Source organism: Erpetoichthys calabaricus, chromosome 14 (genome assembly GCF_900747795.2).
Source record: "Erpetoichthys calabaricus chromosome 14, fErpCal1.3, whole genome shotgun sequence".
NCBI lineage: Eukaryota > Metazoa > Chordata > Cladistia > Polypteriformes > Polypteridae > Erpetoichthys > Erpetoichthys calabaricus.
In genome coordinates, this window is record NC_041407.2 from 46,768,776 (window position 1) to 46,790,591 (window position 21,816).

Consider the following 21,816-nt stretch of genomic DNA (forward strand, 5'->3'; position numbering starts at 1 on the left):
AGTTGGAGTAATCACATTTGACAATTTGATTATCCTTCTGATAGAGTTCACTGAGAACAAAAGTGAATGTGGCAAAGAATAATGGAAGCAAGTGGAAGATATAGCATCTGGAATGAGGGACAGTAGGTTTTTGATTTATATGAGCATTAAACATACAATCTGACTAGAGTCCTTTGTGCTTCTGAGAAGAATATTTTGTGCATGAAAGCTGTCTGCACTAGACAGAAGGAATCCACTTGCTGTACCCCCTTAACAAAGACAAGTGCTGCGATAAACATGAAAAATGTAAGAAATTACGGAAAAGCTTTCAAAAGCCAATGATTCTGTAAATGAAGAATATTATTTACTGAGGAAAATCTTGCTTAGTTTAAAACACAGAATCAAAAAGGAAGCCCCAAGCAGACATGCTATTGATGGAATGGTTTTGCATAAATATTTGAAGGATTTCAGAAAAGTTCATAAATTTAGCAGTAGATTGAGCCTAATATGCAGTAGGGCTGAAAGACCACAAGTTTAACCAACTGTGTGTCATTCCATACTAGCTTTTTTCAACTGCATTTTCTTTTTTTGGTTCTTGCTATTCAGCTATTCACTTTACTCAAATTCACATTGAAATAGCCACTTTTGTGGAAGAATTTATAAAAGATGAAGAGAGAATGTGTTTGGAAAAGCCAACTTAGCATAATGATAGTCATAGTCCTTATAATAGAATGGAGAAGAAGGAACTTCAGACATGAAGTGAAAAACACAAGAACTGCATGGAGAGACCTGTAAGAAAGACCATCCCAAAAATATGTACCAGAGCCTCATTGTTTTAGGCAGAAGAAATTATGACACAAAATCAATGAAAAAAAAAATAACAAAATTATGTTTTCACACTATTAATGAAACCCTGAATAATTCTACTCCTAAAGATAAGAGACATAGGTTTGTGCATAGGTTAGGTACAAAAAACGGAGATAGACCCTGAATTGCAGACAAGAAAGGCATCAGAGATCAGTAATCACCCTGGCAGCAGTTGAGTTTCATTGGAACAGAGTAAACAACAGAAAATATAAATTTGTTGTCTTTTTGTTTTTTTCTCAGCCAGTTCTGAGATCTCTGGACACTGACCCAGAAATTATTCTAAAAGTGCAATTCCCACTAAACAGTATAATTATTGCCTACTTTGATCAAAAAAATAAAAAAGTTGCAGCATGCAAGCTGCTTTTAGAACTTGCAGCCCCCCATTCCATGTCCATCTCTTCGCTCACCCAGTGGTCACAGCATAATGGTTCTCAAAACAGTTTTGTTCTGGTGTTGCATCTGTAGAATCACTGTGTTGCTCCAATGAGCAAGGAAGACATTTCTGCATGCTGCCACTGTTTTGGAGTTTCTGCTGCATAAATCCCTTTAAAAAAGGGATAAAAGCTAAAGGGGCAGTATCACAAAAGTAATGGTTCTTACATTCATGAAATGCTTGTTTAAGCAATAAGCTCCTCAAGCAGGTTTTGCTGTTTTTGGGAGAGTTCAAGTATTATAGATGTTTGGCCATGCCAAAGTCAGCATGGCTAATGGCAGATGCTTTGAATATCATGTGTTCTTCTTTGCCATATTTTGCTTTAAAGGCAGAATAAAAGGCCTTGGTAATAGTTCTTTGTATTGAGTTTAGTGGAATTAGTCCATGGTGCCACTCTCTGAATGTGAGATGTTGAGAGTCTGGACAGAAGGAAAGAGTTCTCGTTGGTCCACTGGACTATGATAGTCTGAAGTCAAATCTGGATCTATCAAGGGAAGTTGCATGGCTGCCAGAGTGAATGAAGAACCCTTCCGAAGGCAGTGTGTGTAAAAGTTGAGGAGCAAATCCAACTTGTTCTCAATAGACTGCACCTGCACAAAATGAGGACAAATGTTACAATCTGTGTTAAAAGCTTTATAGTAGCAAAATACAGAGAACAGGGCAGATCATACACAATCAGAAACTGATTACCATCAGACCTAACTATTTGATTTGCTCGTTTCTGTCTTCCAAACGTGGCCCTTCAGAGGTTTATTTTTCTCCTATGGGTCATTGTAGGAGTTTTTTGTTTTCCTCTCCTCAGTGTTAGCTTGTCAAACAATCACATTCAGGAATCAAGAACTTCATCTCCATCCTAAATCAATGAAAACCACTATGGGCTATTTTATTTGCTTTGTATCTTTTCTTTAACTGTAATAACATTAAAGTTTCTACTCAATGGGTTACCATGTACATACAATATGCCTAGGTTATATGTAGATATATACTGTATATATTTATTTTTACTAGGGGGCTTTGCCCCCTTGCTCACTTCACTCACCAACCCCCAGACCCAGCCCCCGTCTGCGCTACGCGCCAGCCACTTCACATCTCTGCCACTCGCATTGTGAAGCGGGGGCTGAACGCACCCCAAGGAGACGCAGTCGCTCCTCCAAAACCCCCTCTTAAATAGTGATACAATGGGAAACAAATACATTTTTGTTTTTTACTTTCTCTTTGCTCGATCAGCTGCTGGCTTGCTGCTGCTGCCGTGCCACGTGATCTGCATCTCGTGCCGCAATTCGAACATTTAAAAGCCTATACAGCAGCTGTCCTTTTGTCTCACTGCCTTGTCATTCTTCTCCCCGACACATCCTCTGCTCCCGTTGGGGGTCCCACTTCCAAGGCGCGCACCTATGAAGAGTAAGATTTTCTATTCTTTTAATTGAGAGACAGAACTGTCCCCTCCAACCACACACAGAGCTTGATTCACTCCTGGCAGAGACTTATGTTTGTTTGAAGTGTCTGAATAACATTTCTGTCTCTAAAATCTCCTGTGCATCTGTGCAACTCTGTGACCCAAGCGTGACAGCGTATGTGGATTTCACTTTCACCAAACAACAAATCTTTTAATTTAATATGCTTCTTCATTGGGAAGAAACACTACTTTTCGCTAATGGCAACACGAATCAGACGATCTACAGTCTCCGACTTAAAGTTTAAATCCGAAGAATATATTTGATCTCTTTTCGCTGTTCTGTTATTTCTCCGAGTAATAATTTCCGTGCGGCACGGTGGCGCAGTGGGTAGCGCTGCTGCCTCGCAGTTGGGAGATCTGGGGACCTGGGTTCGATTCCCGGGTCCTCCCTGCGTGGAGTTTGCATGTTCTCCCCGTGTCTGCGTGGGTTTCCTCCGGGCGCTCTGGTTTCCTCCCACATTCCAAAGACATGCAGGTTAGGTGGGTTGGCAATTCTAAATTGGCCCTAGTGTGTGCTTGGTGTGTGGGTGTGTTTGTGTGTGTCCTGCGGTGGGTTGGCACCCTGCCCAGGATTGTTTCCTGCCTTGTGCCCTGTGTTGGCTGGGATTGGCTCCAGCAGACCCCCGTGACCCTGTGTTCGGATTCAGCGGGTTGGAAAATGGATGGATGGATGGATAATTTCCGTTTGTTTGTGCTAATGTGATCTTTACTATCATTTTTTTGAGACTTTTGAATTTTCCTACTTCCATTATTTCTAACCTGCTCTGCATGTGTATCGTGCCAATGTTTTTGAATTCTTTACAATGCTCTACTTTGTCATCTACTCTTTCTCTTTTCTCGGCCCCGGGCATAGTCTAATGTCTTGGTTCAAAGTGTCATCTCATGGGACGTGAAAGTGTCTTTCTGAGAAAGTCACGTCTCGTCTCTTTGAACAGGTTTCGTCTTGTCCCAAGATTTTTTTATATAACAGAGAGATATATATTAATTAGATCTGGTTGTTCTCTTGTCTGCCTTAATGTATAAACATTTTGATTAGAAAACCCTTGTCTGATAAGATTGGTGGTTTGTTTTACACGTTAGTGTTAAAATTTTGCTTAATATTACCTGGTTGATTTTGTATTTAGTATACTTATATTTATTAGAAATTATCATAGTATTAATTAATGATAATAATCCAAGCAAATGTGGTATATCTTTGTTTTTGTTGATTAATCTGTGGAAAGCACCTTGAGTTGCGTGTTAATGTACAATAAGCTGCTACATAAATAAAATTATTATTATGGTTGTTATTATTATATGATTACAGCTCTGCTGCTTGACAAAAAAATTATTGGTTTATGAATGCAATTATAAAACCAGGTACACTCACTTACTGCAAATCTTCAATGCTTTCTAGATAGTAGGACATTTTAAGAAAGGGTAGCTAGAAGAGTGGAAATCCTTGTTACAAAGACATCAGCTCAGGCTCACCTGCTTCTCTACCTTTACCACTCTTCCCATCATACTTAATTCATCCACTGGATCCAGATCAGGGAGGGATTTTTCTCCTTTCTCACTTCTTATCTTTTTTTCTGGCTGGATGGAGCCACGACCTACAATCTGATCCACCCTTAGAAAGAAGACAAAATAAAAGACAAGAAGTTGATGGTCCAAAGAAAACACAGAATCAGATGAAAGTAGCCTGGATTTCTTTGCATGTCCTTATTTGCATTTGATATTTCAGGAAGTTTTCTGCATTCAAATATGGATCTGAAATGCCTGCCTAAACATGTTCCTTGCATTTTGGAAATGTGAGCACTGAACAAGCAAAGATTTAATGTCCATCATCATAAATCATAACACATGAGCGCAAAAAAAACAAAAACTTTGTGACACTGAACATCTGTCAGGATGTTATTTTCAAATAAGGGGTTAGGTTAACACAGAAAGTCTAGAATAAATTATAGTTGGTGTCCGAGAATGTCCCACACTTGTTCTATCAGAAAGAGGTCCAAGGGTATGACTGTCTTTGGAAGGATATAAATATCATGTATTCTTTCCCAAGAGACAGCAGTCATGAGTGTTCAAGTGTTATAATGTCGAAAAAAAATAATGACTGACTGGATCATATTAACAATTGTTTCATGGTAAAACTGTACCTAACAAGCATTAGAGGGAACTGGCTATCATGGACTCACTTAAGCACAACTGTTCTAGTGGCATTTAATTCAAGAATATTGTCAAAACGACATTGTCTTTCATCTTGATTCCCTGTGTTAATCCATTGCAAAGATGGCCTGATGTCAGCACATTACTATTTAAAATGCATATACCCGAAGATGACCTATATATGCTTGCTATTTGTAAACAGTGAACACAATACATGCAATGAAACAAGACTCATCTCTGTAAGTCACAGTCAATGTCATTACCTAGCATCAGCTGTAAAATGCAGTGTCTCTGTGGATGGTGCAAAGAATTGACATAGGCGTTGTAATGGCCTACTACAGGGTAAGGCAGAAAGGACGTACGTCTTTGAAATGGCTAGATTTCACCACTAGGTGGAGTGACAGATGTGCAGTAGGTGGCGTTAGGTCCGCGAAGTCTTAGCATTTTTTTATTTTCTTTTTAGTTGAAGCCATGGAGCCGTGGATGATAGAACACCACGTTTTTGCGTACGACTGTTTTGACAAGAGCAACCAATCTATTACCGCAGTTCAGCATGAGTTTCATTGCCATTTCAATATCTACAGAAATAAAGCTTTTCCCGCTCGTAACACTATCCTACATTGGGTTAAAGCACTTTTTACACGAGATACACTAATGAACAAAAGACCGCCGGGGGCTACATGAACGTCACATTCCCCTGAAAATGTGGAAAGCGTATGACTAGCCCTGCTGCGCAGTCCAAGTCGATCTGCTCAGAAGCAGTCTTCTGAACTTGGCCTCAGTAATCGTTCGGAGCGCTATATCAAGATGATAAACAACTTCTTTTTACCTGAATTACGACGAAAACGTATTCCCATCCGGCGTATGTGGTTTCAACAGGATGGGGTGACAGCCCACACACCCTCTCTTCCCTGGTCACCTCATTTCCAGGTTTGGTGACATTCATTGGCCTCCTCGGTCCCCTGACTTATCCATGTGCGATTATTTCTTGTAGGGTCACCTCAAGGCACGTGTATACGAGCATAAGTCCCATACATTGGGGGAACTGAAGGAAGCCATTCGCGTGGAAGTCGCCCAAATAGACAGAGCGATGTTGAAAAGAGTGGAGGCCAACTTCCATGAACGCCTTCAGAAATGCATCAGTGATAACGGACACCACATGGGAGATGTTGTTTTCCACACTTGATTTTGTCAAATGCTATTTCAATATGAACTCAAATCTTTCAATAAATTTCTTTGTAAGAAAAAATTAACAATTTTGTGATTTTGTAAAAAACGTCCGTCCTTTCTGCCTCACCCTGTCAGTCCATACATGTTTCTTATTCATCAGGATCTCCCAGATTACTCCCATTGGGTAAGCAAATATCTTTATCAGAAACTTACCTCACTGGATAACAATAAATCAAGCCATTTATTTATAGAGCACATTTAAGTCAACTAAAAGTTGACCATAGTGCTTTGCAACAACAAAATCAACAACAGAATATATGATAAGTTAGAATACAAATATAAAAAGGAAACAAGAATGGATACATAACCAAAACAAATTCTGCAAGTGTACATCACATCATAAAATTAATATACAATTAAAGAAAAGACAACAAAGTCAAAAACAACAAGAAGGTCCAAAAATGTGATCTAAAAAACCAAGTTAATAAAAATACAATTTTAACTGAGATGAGAAAAGCAAACTATTGAAGATCTGAGCACCCACTACAGCAGAGGCACAGTTACCCCTAAGCTTCAGTCGTATAACAATAATAATTAGTCAGAGATCTTGAGAAACGTGGAAGGTGTGTGAGGATAGAAAAAATCACCAAGACAGGCTGGGCTGACCCATGTAAAGCTTTGAAAACAAATTGTACAGTCGTAAAATCACCCTGCATCTCATGTCGAGCCAATGAAGAGAAATTAACACAACTACATTGTGATCTCATTTTTTGTCAATGAAAATTCTATCAGCAGCATTTTACATTAATTGCAGGTGAGAGGAGTCACAAACACCAGTATACAAGGGATAACAGTAGTCTAAACAGAATGAAATAAAAGCATGAATAAGCCTTTTCGAAATTGTTAAAAGACAGAAATGATTTTACTTTAGTGATGGTCCAAAGCTGGAAAAGGGTGCTGTTAACCACAGTATTGATCTGTTTATCAAATCTGAAATGTGTGTCAAAAATGTTACAAAGGTTTCTAATATGTGGAGTTAGTGGACCTGAGCTGCTACTGATACTATTAATGGAGGCTGGGTGGCCAAAATGTTTTCTCAGTTTTTTTTTTCATTTAGTTAAAAAAATGTGATGCCGTTAAACACTACTACCTCCAGGTAGCAGTCTTTAACACAGACTGTCTCTCTCTCTCTCTTTTGTAGTTTGTCATAAACTTCTTTTTAACAATTGTTAATTGTTAATTTTAAGATTAGATGTAATCTGGCATCTGGCTTCTCAATATACATTTTTAAACAGATTTTTAAATTAAGATATGCTGCTGTACTTGCCAACCTGAGCATCAGCTCGTCTAAACTGTCTTTCGAACAACCTGCAAACTTGAGAGATGTCACTGGGTGAGTGTAAAGGATCTGAAGGCTAGCTTACATCTACAACATTTGAGAATTTAAGAGATTACAAGGAACACTAATTGGGGTATATTAAATATTCTTGAATTCAGGTGATAGCACTTCGGTCATTACCATCTAAGGAGCTCTATTACACCTGATTGGAGGAGCAGCTCTTCTAAGGATGGAATGGGTGAAGATCTGGGATGAGGATAAAATAAGGTGGAAAGGTTTCACATCTGCACTGCCTCCGTATAATGAGGAATATTAGATCATTTTTGAATAAGCTGGATGAACTGTTACATCTCATTACAAGTCACAATGAGTTCAGGTACTATGGAATTATGGGAACTGTGAAGAACTGGCTTAAATTAATGATTTCAGATGCTATTTATATATTAAATGGGTTTCATCTGATATGATCAGACAGACTTGAAAAGGCTGGAGGAGGACTGGACATCTACAGTGTATGTGAAGGAGCAATGATGAAAAAGCAAGTACATTACAATGACAACTATAATATGTAATCCTGACATCAAAAAACTGACTGAATCAGTCTAAGTTTCTGAATAGGGAGAAACACTTATCATCTTTGTTAATGTTGTGGAAAGCAGCCCGGACACAGACAGTCAGACATCGTTAATAGACCTAACACACGCTTATTTACAACTATTAATATTTACAAATGTGCACACAACCCCAAAACTCCTCCAAAGTACAGGCCTTTCCAAATGCCTTCTTCACCGCCTCCACTCCTCTCCACCAAGCTCTGTCTGTCTCCTCTCCCGACTCCAGCCACTGAACGGAGGGAGGCGGCCCCTTTTATAATCACCTGGATGTGCTCCAGGTGCCTCCCAATAATCTTCCGCCAGCACTCCCCAGTATAGCGGAAGTACCAGCTGCGCACCCGGAAGCACTCCGGGTGTCCCTGGTTATCTTCCCCCCAGCACTTCTGAGGACCAGGCCTTTCCAGGCATCGGGGCACCCCCTGGCAGTGACCATGGGCCCCTATAGGGTTGAGCTTCCAAGCTCAGTTCTAGTGGTCCCCAAAGCCACCAGGGTGGTCTATCTATCTATCTATCTATCTATCTATCTATCTATCTATCTATCTATCTATCTATCTATCTATCTATCTATCTATCTATCTATCTATCTATCTATCTAATAGCCACAAGGCAGCTAAAGAAAGTAGTGACAGCATCCCTATTGTCTAATGTCAGGTTGAATAACAACAAACAATATCAAAACCCCCATTAAAAAAATCTAAAATTACTTGTCTTGCATAATGTATATGTCATGTTAACAATGCCCCAAATGCATGTATTTTGGCTAAAAGATTGTTAAATAAACCATTTCCTAAATATCCTCATAGACAATAGTGGTGTACAAGCTTTATAATTTAAGGTCCTGCTGAGCATTGAAGTCCAGTGTTTCAGGAACTTTGTGATTGCTGCTCTCCATTAAAACATGAGATTAATAATTTTTCTCAGCTGTTACTACAAAAACTCAGGGTAATTGTAACAGTGAAAAAAAAAACATTTGAATGGATTATTCTCTTCCATTTTTCCAATTAAGCTAAATTATAATGGCAAATGGAAAGCCTTTTTAAATATTCATACAGATGCATTAGCACTTATTTTTACAATAACAAAGACAGGCATAGTTACTTACATATTCACATTCAGAGGCTAATAAGCTGAGAATAGTCTAAGACATATGTAAAATTCAGATCAGACTGAAGTAGACTTTTGAAAGTCACGCCTCCTCTTGTAGAAGTAAAATTTTATAGAAACTTTATATTAAGCTTATTATTTTAAGATGTTATTTGTCTTGTGGTAGACTCGTTTTTCTCTTTAAGTGGCTCTGCTTATATTTAGCCATCCGATATGTATGCATTTTTCTTTATCTGTCAGAATATTATAAAGCCCTCTATTTCACATGTATCCAAGTTAAAGCCTGCCCCGGTGGTCATATTTAAACTGTTACACTTTTAGCATCTTCAAATAAGTAAACGTGACTGACAACCAAGAATACAATTATCTTTCCTAGTGTGATAATGGAAACCAATGATCCAGTTTTGCTAGGTTTTAGCTAAACCAAGAAATTGCACAAAAGCTTTAAATAGTCCTCACCAGCAAAAATGATTAGAAGTATTTTCACCTAAAACTAAAGTTAAAAATTTGACCCTGCTAATCATTTACTCCTGCATTGTACTGAGACTTACAGAGAGGCACAGAGATACTTAAAAAGTTTCTGCTTAAAAAATCATTATGAAATTTGAAATAGAACTGCACAAAATATTTACAAGCAGTGATTTGCAACAGTACTTAAGGGCTCTTTCACACACTCCTAACCAGTCAGAAAAGAAAAGTGTCCAAAGCAGCACTGGGTAATACAATTAACACGGTTAAGAAAACCGTCCATAGGTTCAGAAGCTTTGTGAACAATTTTGTGATGCCGTATATTCATATGGTTCCTTTCATTTTCACTGTGACAGCTTATCTCTGCTTTATATTTTTATTCGACTCCTATTCTATATGCCACTAAAACTCACAACCTCTGTTTTTATTTTATTAAATGGTGCCCAAGATAACTGATGCTGTGAATGGAGTACATGCAGCTGAAGAAGAGAGAGCAATAAAAGTTGATGTACGCTGTGCAATACAATGCAATTAAGACCATAGACCATAGTTGAAAAGCACTCTTGTGCTGCTGGCCACAAAGTTACAAAAAAGAAATGTTATTTTGTAGAATAAATCTGTACTCTTCTATTAGCATTGTATCTTGTACGTCTGGACATTAAAGGTAATTTTCCAACAAAACTGCTACAAGGACAGATAATCCATCAACACCCTGCAGTAGCAGAATGCAGATATTTAGTATGTCTTTTTTTAAAAGACTATTAACTTACAAAAGTACATCTACTGCAAGTTGAACTTTCCTTTCCTTATTATTTTGCACTGATCAACCTGAAATGAGTGACTTACTCTGATTAGAAAAACAATAGATGGCCATGAGATATCAATAGCCTGATTGTATATAAACAAAATAAGTCACTTCTTGGCACACATCATCTTGTTTGCATTTGTGTTCACTTGATTTTTTCAATTAAAAAAAAAATGTTTGCAGAGTCATACTAGTAATCAGCATAAAACCTCTTCAGTAATTAAATGTTAAAAGCAAACAACACTTAAAGTAGGGAACAGGCCTTAGCATATATTTGCTATTTATTTCAGGGGCTATCCGAAACTTAATGCCAAACTTTTTGGCTTTACTTGACATGTACTGAGTTAAAGGACATCAACAGTTCATCAAGAACAACCATTCTGAAAGGTTATGTTTTGCCTGGCCTTAATACATGATGCATTTCTGCTAGTTTCTAATATAGTGGCACAGGTGTTATCCTGCTATGAGGTCCTGTTTAGGAAAAAAAAATCTGCATTGTTGCATGTATGCAATTTAAGTGTGCATGTGTCGTCAAACCATTAGGTCTCTATGTGGTAGACCCATATGAGGATGGCAGTCACATTGGTCAAAATGTCCCATAAAGGAGGCTGGATCAACATCTTGCAAAAGTTCAATCCATTGTAATTGCTTAATATATGGATAAATATTTAATTATGTTTATACAAATAATCTTTGTTGGGCTATCATGATGAACATAATAAACAAATGAGGTTAATTATTTCAGAAAATCTTAAAATAATAATAAATAAACACATTCCTAAGACCCCTTGATTGTCAGTGCTTGTCATTAATAATCTACTGCTCATTCACTTTTCAAGGAAAATAAAAACAAAATCTTCTTCTGACATCTGGATTTGTTTGGTTTTAAGCAGCTCAACAACATCAGGATTGATCCTTTCCAAGATGGCAACTTTTATTACATCACTCAAGTGTCTGCATGTTAGATGCAAGCAGAATTGATTGATATGCAGTGCAATTCTGTGTAGGGCAAATTTTCTTACAAAACTCTGAACACATAACACATGACTTGGAATGTCAAAAATCTACTCATTATCAGATTGTATCCATGTTGAATACTTGAAAGCACAACTCATCCCTTTGCCACATGATTTACGCATATCCTGGGCTAACACCCTATTCTGCTACTATACTCTCTCTACAGTATGTATTTATCAGAGATGATTGTAGACCTGACCCTCTAATAGGTCTGTTTGATTTAATACCACATGAAACACCAGTGTATCTTGAGGACATTATTGATATGTATTTACTACATTATTAGCTTGCTCTCTACTGGAAGATTTTTAAATCCCATGCTAATGTAAACTTAAAATAAGTTGTATTGCATAATTTGCATTAGAAAAAATCAACTTTACTCACTGATGAACTACTAGGAAAATTCACATAGTATTTTGCAGCCTTTAAGTAACCCCTTCACCAAACATCATATCAAGGCTAAGTGCCGATCAAACTTATTAACCCTAAGCTCTCTAGCTAGCGTACTAATCTGTGATTTTTGTATTATTAACAAATTTCTTGGCTCTATTTCTTTCTGAGTTACCTTAGGGTTGGAAAAGAGGATTTAAATGAGAGTTATATATTATTTCAAAATGTATTCAGAAAATATGAAGAGCTATATTTAATTAATTGATTTTTAAATTATATACTTTATTACTTTTCTAAAACATAACAAAAACATGTGTAGTGTTCAAAAGAATACAAATTCAAAAATTCAAGTAAGTATTTAAGAGCAGTAACGTGTTCTGCTCTAAAAGAACACGTATAATTCATGTAGATGAGATGTTGACAATTCAGATGACATGTATATTCTTGTCATCTGCAAGATGACACTAGCTGAACCTTGTCAGTGCTAGTGATGTCACTAAGTGAGGCAGTTCCGGGTCAGCACTGGTTCCACATTTGAAACAGGAATCGAGCATGCCTAGAAAAAATTATTGAACATAACAAATTGTGGAAGTTACTTAAAGAGCTGGGCATTCTGGCACACCTCCTTCAACTAATGACATCACGGTAAACAAAGCCAGAAGCAACTGTCAGAACAATGTATGGAATCACTGACGGGTCTTAAAACATCTAAAAGGTGTATGACAGGGTGCCTTCTATGTCCATTTATGTGCCCATAATATGTATGCAGAGGTAATTATGAGAAAAATGAACCTGGATGAGTCAGTAATCGAAGTGACAACCAGTGGTAGAAACTTTAACAATCAAGGTAGACAGATGAAATAACTCTGCTCACAGAAAATAAGAAGCATACAAAACATCTGATCCTGAAAGTTAAAGATGAAAGTTAAAAGGTAGAATTGAACCTCAACACCCAGAAAACGAAACTCATGGTAACAACTGGAAACTGAGAAGTTGTGATAAAAATCAACACCAAAGGATTTGAAATGGTTCAAGATTTCATTTTTCACGGACCAAAAATGGGACATAATCTGGCCCCAAAATTAAAAGAGTAATAACACTAGGTTAAAATAATCAGTACGGATAAGATTTGATAAATCAGACATTAGCTTCACAACCAAGTGATCTATGCTATCATGTTGCTCCATAGCAATTTACAGGTGTGAAAGGTGGGCAATGAAGAAAGCAAACAGAAGAAAAATGGAGAAGGGTGCTTTCCGTAGGTTGAACAGTCAGTCATGTACAGGGAGCGTGTGGACCATGTTATGCCTGAATCATTGCTGGAAGCTCACATGACCAGAATGAGACTGACCTACTTTTCACATGTAATCTAGTTCATTGGAAAACACAGTAATGCTAGGAATGGTCAGTGGAACAAGGAAAAGAGGACAGCAAAGAACACACTGAATTTATACCAGAATGAGTTTGAAAGATCTGAAAGAACAGTAAATGCTTGGAGGAACCTTGTCCTTAAAGTCTCCAAAAAGTTGTCCAGGACTGAATAAAAAAAAAATCCAACCCGTGATGATTTCACATTACCATTTTCATTGTATGTGTTTACCTGGTCTGAAGACTCTTTACTCGTCCCAACATATCAAGATGTCCAGCCGAATACTGTTCTATTACATCCTTTACATCATATGGTCTTAAGGTCTCCTTGAATTTCCTTTTTGCAACCAAGAACTTCAGTATCCTACAAAAGAAAATTGTATGACTTGGAAGTCTTCAAAAATGAGAGCACATTTCATTATCAAAATGCAGGATCATTCAAACTTAATTTTAAAGAACAACAGTCCTAGAAAGAGCTATCATAATCTCTTTGCCAGCACAAAACAAAGTAATGTATCAAACAATGCATCAGATATAAATACCAGTCCAAATGGTTAATAAATTCAACAAGAGTGCATGACAAATAGGTCACCGTGATGTAAGGGAGAAGCAGAAGTGTCACAAAATGCTGATGAGAATAACAATTTGGAAGACAATGCAACAGAAGCTGTATCCAGTCACAATCACAGACAGTGATTTGAACAATGTATTCCTATTATGAAGCTGAAATAGAATAAAAAATACAATTAAGGCTGAAGAGCTGACCTGACCTGACCTAAATAGGTGAACAAAACCACAACAAAGGCAAAAAATGTTGGGAAATATTTAGACACTGGTGATGTAGCCTAAAGTAGAATGAGTGACACAAACACTGAGAGCATAGGTTTATATTTTTCTTCCTCTAAAATGGTGAAGAAAAATTGATAACCTAAGCAGAATAAAAAATAGGCAGATATAAATCTTTACATGAAACCAAATTGCCAGTATTGCCTAATACACCATTAGGGGGCAGTAAAATGTAATACTGTAGAGCACTTCTAGTTCTAGAATAACATTTATTTCATTTCAAAATGCAAATTTGTGGTAAGCTAAGACTTTCATTCCCGCTGAGACAGAGATGCATTGTGGCACTGTTCTGGGGTACCCTGTGTGCCTGTACATAAGTGGCCTTTATGGTGCATTTTACTACAAAGCAATAATAGAAACCCACACTTTGATAGTAAGAGAGCATGTCCAGTTATCTCCTTCTAAATGTGAGTTAATTCTCCTAATTATTATCCTATTATTAGCTTTGGAGCTGCCAGCATAGCAGAATGTAGCCAACACAAGCACTTAAAGTGCTAGGAGGTGAAGTGATGGATGGCCACAAAGCTCATTGTCAGCAGGGTACAGAGCTGCAGCTTTTTATGTTGAAACATTATCTCTCACACGCAGGCTTCAGGTGCACAGCCACACTGGTATTATATATTTAGCTTTGCTAAGTTAACTCAATTCGGGAGAAAAAAAAGGCTGAAAAAGGAAAACATTGTGATACCTTCAAACATGCTGTGTTACGTGTAGTACAGAAAAGGAGAACACTTAAGTGTCTTTATTTAGAGCTTATTGAGGTGTGCAGCTTCAAACTCAAGTCTCACGTTAATTGCTCAGTGCAATACACATTAACACATTAAAATAAATTGCATATTTAACAGTTAATACAGTTTTAAAAGTTGTATTATCTAATCATTTCCAGTTCATATAATTTTACAAGCAGCATTAAGTAATCAAATACTTCTGATTTCTCCAGCATAATTATAAAAGATATGTCCATTAATTAACATTAATTACAACAAGCCCATCATAGACAATAACTTAACTAATATTATCCCAAGGTGCAGAAACACCTTAAGCATGAAGCCTCTATTTCCAGCTTTTAATATTTAAAGAGCCAAAATGTCACATTAATCATGAAATTTAAAAAATGATTACTCAGTATATTCATCTTGCGGTCCTTTGTATTTTATATTTTAAACAGCCACATTTTACTTTATACTATTTTATAATCTTTGTCAAATAATTAACTATCATTTTTGATTGCTCTTTAAATGCTTTCTTCCCTAATTAAGCAGGTCTTACTTAAATCTACCTTAAACACACCACACTCCCATTATACGTTATATATTATTCTAAAAGCTATATTAAATAATTCAACAATTCATCATATATACCATTTGAAAGCTGTATGAAGCAATTAGGTTTCTTTAATAATTAATAATGTTTACTATTTTAAAAGGGATACTAACTAAACATTTTAAGGTTTACTGTTATAACCCTATATTTACTAAGTAAAGCCTTTTAAAAAATGATCAGCATTAAAAATCCTTATTGGTGAAAGCTCTGCATATTGTTTACCTAAAAAAAGGAAAAAGCTGATAATTCTCTGGGAACTTCATTCTGAAGACTCAGTCAGACGGTGCCATGATTGAAAGTGTGGAATAACTAATTCAGTCGGCTGCCTTTAATTCCATTTGAAGGTGTACATTTACCGTACATGACATCACTTAGCAGCTTAGAATTGCAGCCAATTGGGCATCAGAAAAAGTGTGCAGCACTTAAAACCTATCAAATATGTTTATTTAGAACCGGAAAATGTAGTTGTCTTTATTTCTATTATTTATTTATTTATATTATTCTTTATTTTGACTTGACTTGACTTTGTATGTTGCTCAAAGTACTTTACAAGAGGTAAAGAGGAAAAAAATACAAAGAATAAATAATTATTGAAATACAAAAAACATAAATAAAACAATTTAATTTAATCCATGTCTTTTATGTATTAGTATTACATATGTATCCAAATGTAATTTTAATAAAAATAACTTATTCTTGTGCATTCTGGAAAAGCTTCACTTCACCTCATTATTTTACTACATGCATGTTAATTTTTGACTACAGGCACATGACTGTTGGTAGTTTTTTGGATGTTACAGTTACCAGTGTGTTTTCTATGCTACAGTTTGAGGATTATTATTATTTTCATTGTTGCTGTTTGCGTTATTGTTGGATTGTGTAGTTCGTCAGACATAAAGACCAAACATCATTAGTATATGCAAATAATAGAAAACAGTATGATTGGAAAGTTGTAATTGAGTGGAAGTGTTTGTGGGTCTGAATTGTTTAAAAAAATGCCCCCTCCCCCTCCCAATTTTTCCATCCTAAGCCTAGTTTGTCTAAAGTGTACAGCTGGCCCCGTCCATTACGCCCTCTAACCAGGACAGAAAAACAAGGGTAAGGCCCAGATGCATCAGAACACTAGAACATCAGACAGAGTCTGTGGTTTGAGAAACAAAAGCCTTGCACATCCTCAGTTGATTTCTTCTGCAAATACACATCAAAAACCAGTGTCATAGGAAACAGGGAAACGATGACTTTAGGAGGCACTACATTCAGTTTTTGTATAGTATGGGTGTTTGTACATACATAAAACATAACATGTTTTTGCCAAACATAAAAAACTGGCAACATAAAAAGGCAATGTGCAGCACTGTCCAGTTTTTGTAATGTAATCAGAGTACACATATTGCAGCAAGGGTGCCGAGCAAGAATAAAGCTATATTTGTTAATCGTAAGCAATAACATTCTATTAACGTCCAAGTCATCTGCCATGCCAAAATGAGTTTTGAGACACGTTCATGTAGGTACATTTACATTATGATTGTGATTTAAAAAGATAAATTGTGTAGAAATATAAATATGCCAGGTTTTATAAGTCAGATTCTTTTCCTTGGCGTAGTGCATTTTCCTGTTTTTTGGCATATGCATGTTTTCAAGCTTTAATCCACGAGCGTGAGAATCCTGGCATGGAATTTTTCACTTTTGGCGTCCTTTTTTTTTTTTTTTTTTTTATGGGTACTGCACAGAACATTTTGAACTGTCGCTCAGGTGTTATAGGTTCCTATGTCATGGCAGTTCAAGACGCTCAGTGCTTCCAAGTGACACCAGAACCCCTCAGAATGAACAAATCCATTTGGAATTTGTACATATGTTGTTCACATCCTCTCAGCAGTAAAAAAAAAAATTAGAAGCAACATAGGTGGCGTCATTTTAGTGCCCAAAAATTTCAGTTTTTGTAATTTCAGATTAGAGATGCTCAACCTAGATAGATAGATAGATAGATAGATAGATAGATAGATAGATAGATAGATAGATAGATAGATAGATAGATAGATAGATAGATAGATAGATAGATAGATAGATAGATAGATAGATACTTTATTAATCCCAAGGGGAAATTCACATACTCCGGCAGCAGCATACTGATAAAGAAAATATTAAATTAAAGAGTGATAACAATTCAGGTATACAGACAGACAATAACTTTGAATAATGTTAACGTTTACCCCCCCCCGGGTGGTATTGAAGAGTCGCATAGTGTGGGGGAGGAACGATCTCCTCAGTCTGTCAGTGGAGCAGGACAGTGACAGCAGTCTGTCGCTGAAGCTACTCCTCTGTCTGGAGATGATACTGTTTAGTGGCTGGAGTGGATTCTCCATGATTGACAGGAGCCTGCTCAGTGCCCGTCGCTCTGCCACAGATGTCAAACTGTCCAGCTCCATGCCTACAATAGAGCCTGCCTTCCTCACCAGTTTGTCCAGGCGTGAGGCGTCCTTCTTTTTTATGCTGCCTCCCCAGCACACCACCGTGTAGAAGAAGGTGCTAGCCACAACCGTCTGATAGAACATCTGTAGCATCTTATTGCAGATGTTGAAGGACACCAGCCTTCTAAGGAAGTATAGTCGGCTCTGTCCTTTCTTACACAGAGCATCAATATTTGCAGTCCAGTCCAATTTATCATCCAGCTGCACTCCCAGGTATTTATAAGTCTGCACCCTCTGCACACAGTCACCTCTGATGATCACGGGGTCCATGAGGGGTCTGGCCCTCCTAAAATTCATCACCAGCTCCTTGGTTTTGCTGGTGTTCAGGTGCAGGTGGTTTGAGTCGCACCATTTAACAAAGTCCTTGATTAGGTTCCTATACTCCTCCTCCTGCCCACTCCTGATGCAGCCCACGATAGCAGTGTCGTCAGCAAACTTTTGCACGTGGCAGGACTCCGAGTTGTATTGGAAGTCCGATGTATATAGGCTGAACAGGACTGGAGAAAGTACAGTCCCCTGGGGCGCTCCTGTGTTGCTGACCAAATGACAGACCTGCAGTTCCCGAGATGCACATACTGAGGTCTGTCTTTAAGATAGTCCACGATCCATGCTACCAGGTATGAATCTACTCCCATTTCTGTCAGCTTGTCCCTAAGGAGCAGAGGTTGGATGGTGTTGAAGGCGCTAGAGAAGTCCAGAAACATAATTCTTACAGCACCATTGCATGCTGGATGAAGAACATCATCTCCAGCTCAACCTGGCAAAGACGGACCTTGTTGTCATCCCAGTTTGTGCCCCATCTCCTTTCAGCTTGATTTGATTCTAACTAACCACCGCCAAGTTGGTAAGCACCCTTGGTGTGAGGATCGATGACAAGCTGCCCTTCACAGACCATGTTGCTATGCAAGATCAGGCTGTATATAACAGAGTATGCAGTACAACTCCTGGCCCAGGCATTGGTCTTGTCACATTAGGACTACTACAAAACTCTGCTGACATGAGCACTGGCATGTGTTTCCAAGCCACTGCAGATGATTTAAAATGTTTTTTAATGCACTTTTGGCATTCAGTCAGCCGAGGCAGGCACATGTCATTCCTCTCTTCAGATCACTACATTGACTACCTGCAGGGGCACATATTAAGTTCAAATTCTTGATGCTTACCCACAGAGCAGTCAATAGATCATCACCTGTATACGTGGAGACGCTTGTGATGTCCTATGCTCCTTCTCGACCACTTATGTCTGTTTGATAAAGGGCATCTTGTGATGCCAACTCAGTGTGGTATTAATTTTGAGTTCATACTCTTTTCATACGTAGCTTTTAGATGGTGGAGCAAGCTGCCCACCTCCATTTGAAATTCTGACTCCCTTAATGAAGCATTTGAAGACTCCCTTGTTCAGTGAATTTCTGTCTATCTGATGTTAGCTGTTATGTTTTATAATCCAGGAATTGCTACTAGTTTGTATTTTTGTTCGGAGCTCTTCATTTGTGGTAGTCAACTTTGTAAACTTGTCTTGTAACACTTGTTCCCAAACAGTCCCCCAGACTGATGTTACTTGATTTTGTTGACCTGTTTTGTAAGTTGCTTTAGTGTATGCTAAGCAAATAAAAGTTAATGTAATGTTCATACAGGTATGGAGGTTATGTTCTATATGTATTGTGCATAATTTTGACTTGATGAGGAAACAAGGGCAGTTAATTTTCTAGTGTATGTAAATTTACACAGTATGTCTACTATATAATAAAATGCTAAGGTCTGTGTGTGTATCGGGTCTTTATGAGCAACATAATTAGTCAATTTGGCTTTAATGATGCGACTGAAAGAGGAAGTGTGAGTGTGAGACACAGAGGGAGGAGTAAAGGCATAGGAGACACGCTGAGGGTTGCCATCATAGACAGAAAGCATAAAAGTAGACTGCAAGGTGCCTTAAAATGACAGGGTCTGAGAAGGAGACTTTAGGGGAACGCATTCGAAAGATGGATTGCCATTCAAGAGAGATTCAGACACCAAGGAGAGCAAGGGAAGTTGCTGAAGGTACATGTAAAGCAAGAGAGAGCAAAATACTTTTTTAAAGTATATTAACTGTATTCTGTTACCTGTCTTCATGACTAGTATACATTATATTAATTCACTGTATTCATTGGTAAACCTTCAATTATTTATGTCTATATTCACCTTTCTTTACAATAAATTCACCTTTTACTTTTATATTTTGTTATTTATTATCTTTTAACTGTTGATAATGAGATTGGGAAACTTGCTGCAAAGGAGTACGGTGTTGACCTGGCCTAGTCCAAGCTCTTTCTAGGCCTCAGGTCTGGAGGTGTAGCAGATATTTTGAGCTGGTTGTTGCAAGCATCCCACGCAAGGTTGGTCCCTGCATTGTATACACTGCAGCTTGAGTGTGGCTTAGAGGCTAAAATGTGATGCATATTACATAAAATGTACTAAATTTAAACATAATAATACAATTAATATATTAATATAATATTAATATATTATATTGTATACTATGGCAGAAGCCCTGGGCCGTTACCTGGCCAGGATGCCTTGTTATTGGAAGGTCTGGGGGAGGAAATAGGCACAGGACATTACTTCCCCTGGAGTACTAGGTGGCAGCCCCCCTGGGTTGCTACAGCACCCCGGATTCCCACAGGGCACGCTGGGACTTGGAGTTTGTGGGCTTAGCCCTTTTGGGCTCTGGAGGTTCCGAAAGGGGTGCTGCAGGAATCAGTGAGCCCTATTTTGTCGGGTTTCCGCCATACCCAAGAGTGCTTCCAGATCAGGCTAATGGGCCACTTCAAATACTCCTGGCTGCCAGATAAAACGGACCACCTCGCTTCATTCAAGGGACCAGAGTCGGGACACAAAGACAAAGAAAGAAAAAGAAAAAGGCATTGCTATTTGTGTTATACTTGCTTTGTACTGTCCTGGCTGGTGGAACACTATTTAAGAAGCATTTCCCACAACAAAACAAAAGCCTGTGTTGTCCTGGACTTGTGTCTGCATCTGTCTATGTTAGGACTGAGGAGCTGGAGCACCCTGTTAAGGCCACAATATATAATACATAATGTATTAATATTATATAATAATATATTTGTATTAAAAATATAAAATATGTTCTTTTTTTGGACACAATAAGCTGAACCTTCTATATTCAAATGTTAATGCCTTCAAATGAACATCTGGACAGGTCTGACCATCTTATTTCCACCTATAGCCCTATTATTGATTGCAGCAGTTTTTCAGTATCCAAGGCAGAAGTTTTTATGTGTGTTTAGAAGGTTGTTGTTTGTTTTATTATTTATAAATTTTTTTATATATTTCTCTTTCTTTCTCTCTTTCATTCTTTCTCAAGCTTCTTCAAAGTTCCAGTTCCACCTTGGGGACTAATAAAGTACATCTATCTATCTATCTATCTATCTATCTATCTATCTATCTATCTATCTATCTATCTATCTATCTATCTATCTATCTATCTATCTATCTATCTATCTATCTATCTATCTATCTATCTATCTATCTATCTATCTATCTATCTATCTATCTATCTATTGTCACACACACGCGCTTAGGGAGCCGCGGAAGGACCCAAACTGTTACATGAAACCGCAGGCCAGAAGGGAATGGTGGAGTACTAACCTCTCTCTCTTTGTTTTCAGCAGAAAGAAAGAAATGCCACCGCCATGAAGTCGCCTCCAGTAACTAACCACACAATATCACTTCCGTATTCCCTCTGTCGACCCCTGATGACATCAACATCCCAGCATCCATCTTGGTACCTTCCCAGTAGCCTTCACTTTCATTTCCGGTCCCTCTCCATAAAGATTCCCCCACTACGCCATCTTGTTGTCTGATGCATATTGTTATGAGCAATTTTTCTGACCTGAAGATTATTATTTACAGTATACGGGGCCGGAAGACACCAACCCTTTTTGCTTGTTGTGTCTTCTTTTTACACTATCTATCTATCTATCTATCTATCTATCTATCTATCTATCTATCTATCTATCTATCT

At 37.7% G+C, this 21,816-nt stretch overlaps 1 protein-coding gene across 6 annotated transcripts in view; it reads right to left on the reverse strand.

Annotated features, from left to right (window-relative positions):
• Positions 1-691: 691 nt before the first annotated feature.
• LOC114664975 (potassium voltage-gated channel subfamily KQT member 4-like) overlaps positions 692-21,816 on the reverse strand; it is a 176,119-nt gene continuing 154,994 nt past the window's right edge. For all 6 annotated transcript variants that reach the window (XM_051936323.1, XM_051936327.1, XM_051936326.1 and 3 more), the window contains 3 exons: positions 13,391-13,522; positions 4,206-4,344; positions 692-1,869 (listed from right to left, as the gene is read on the reverse strand). In XM_051936323.1, coding sequence (XP_051792283.1) covers positions 1,657-1,869; positions 4,206-4,344; positions 13,391-13,522 — 484 coding nt within the window. In that variant the 3' untranslated portion in view covers positions 692-1,656. The remainder of the gene's footprint in view (positions 1,870-4,205; positions 4,345-13,390; positions 13,523-21,816) is intronic.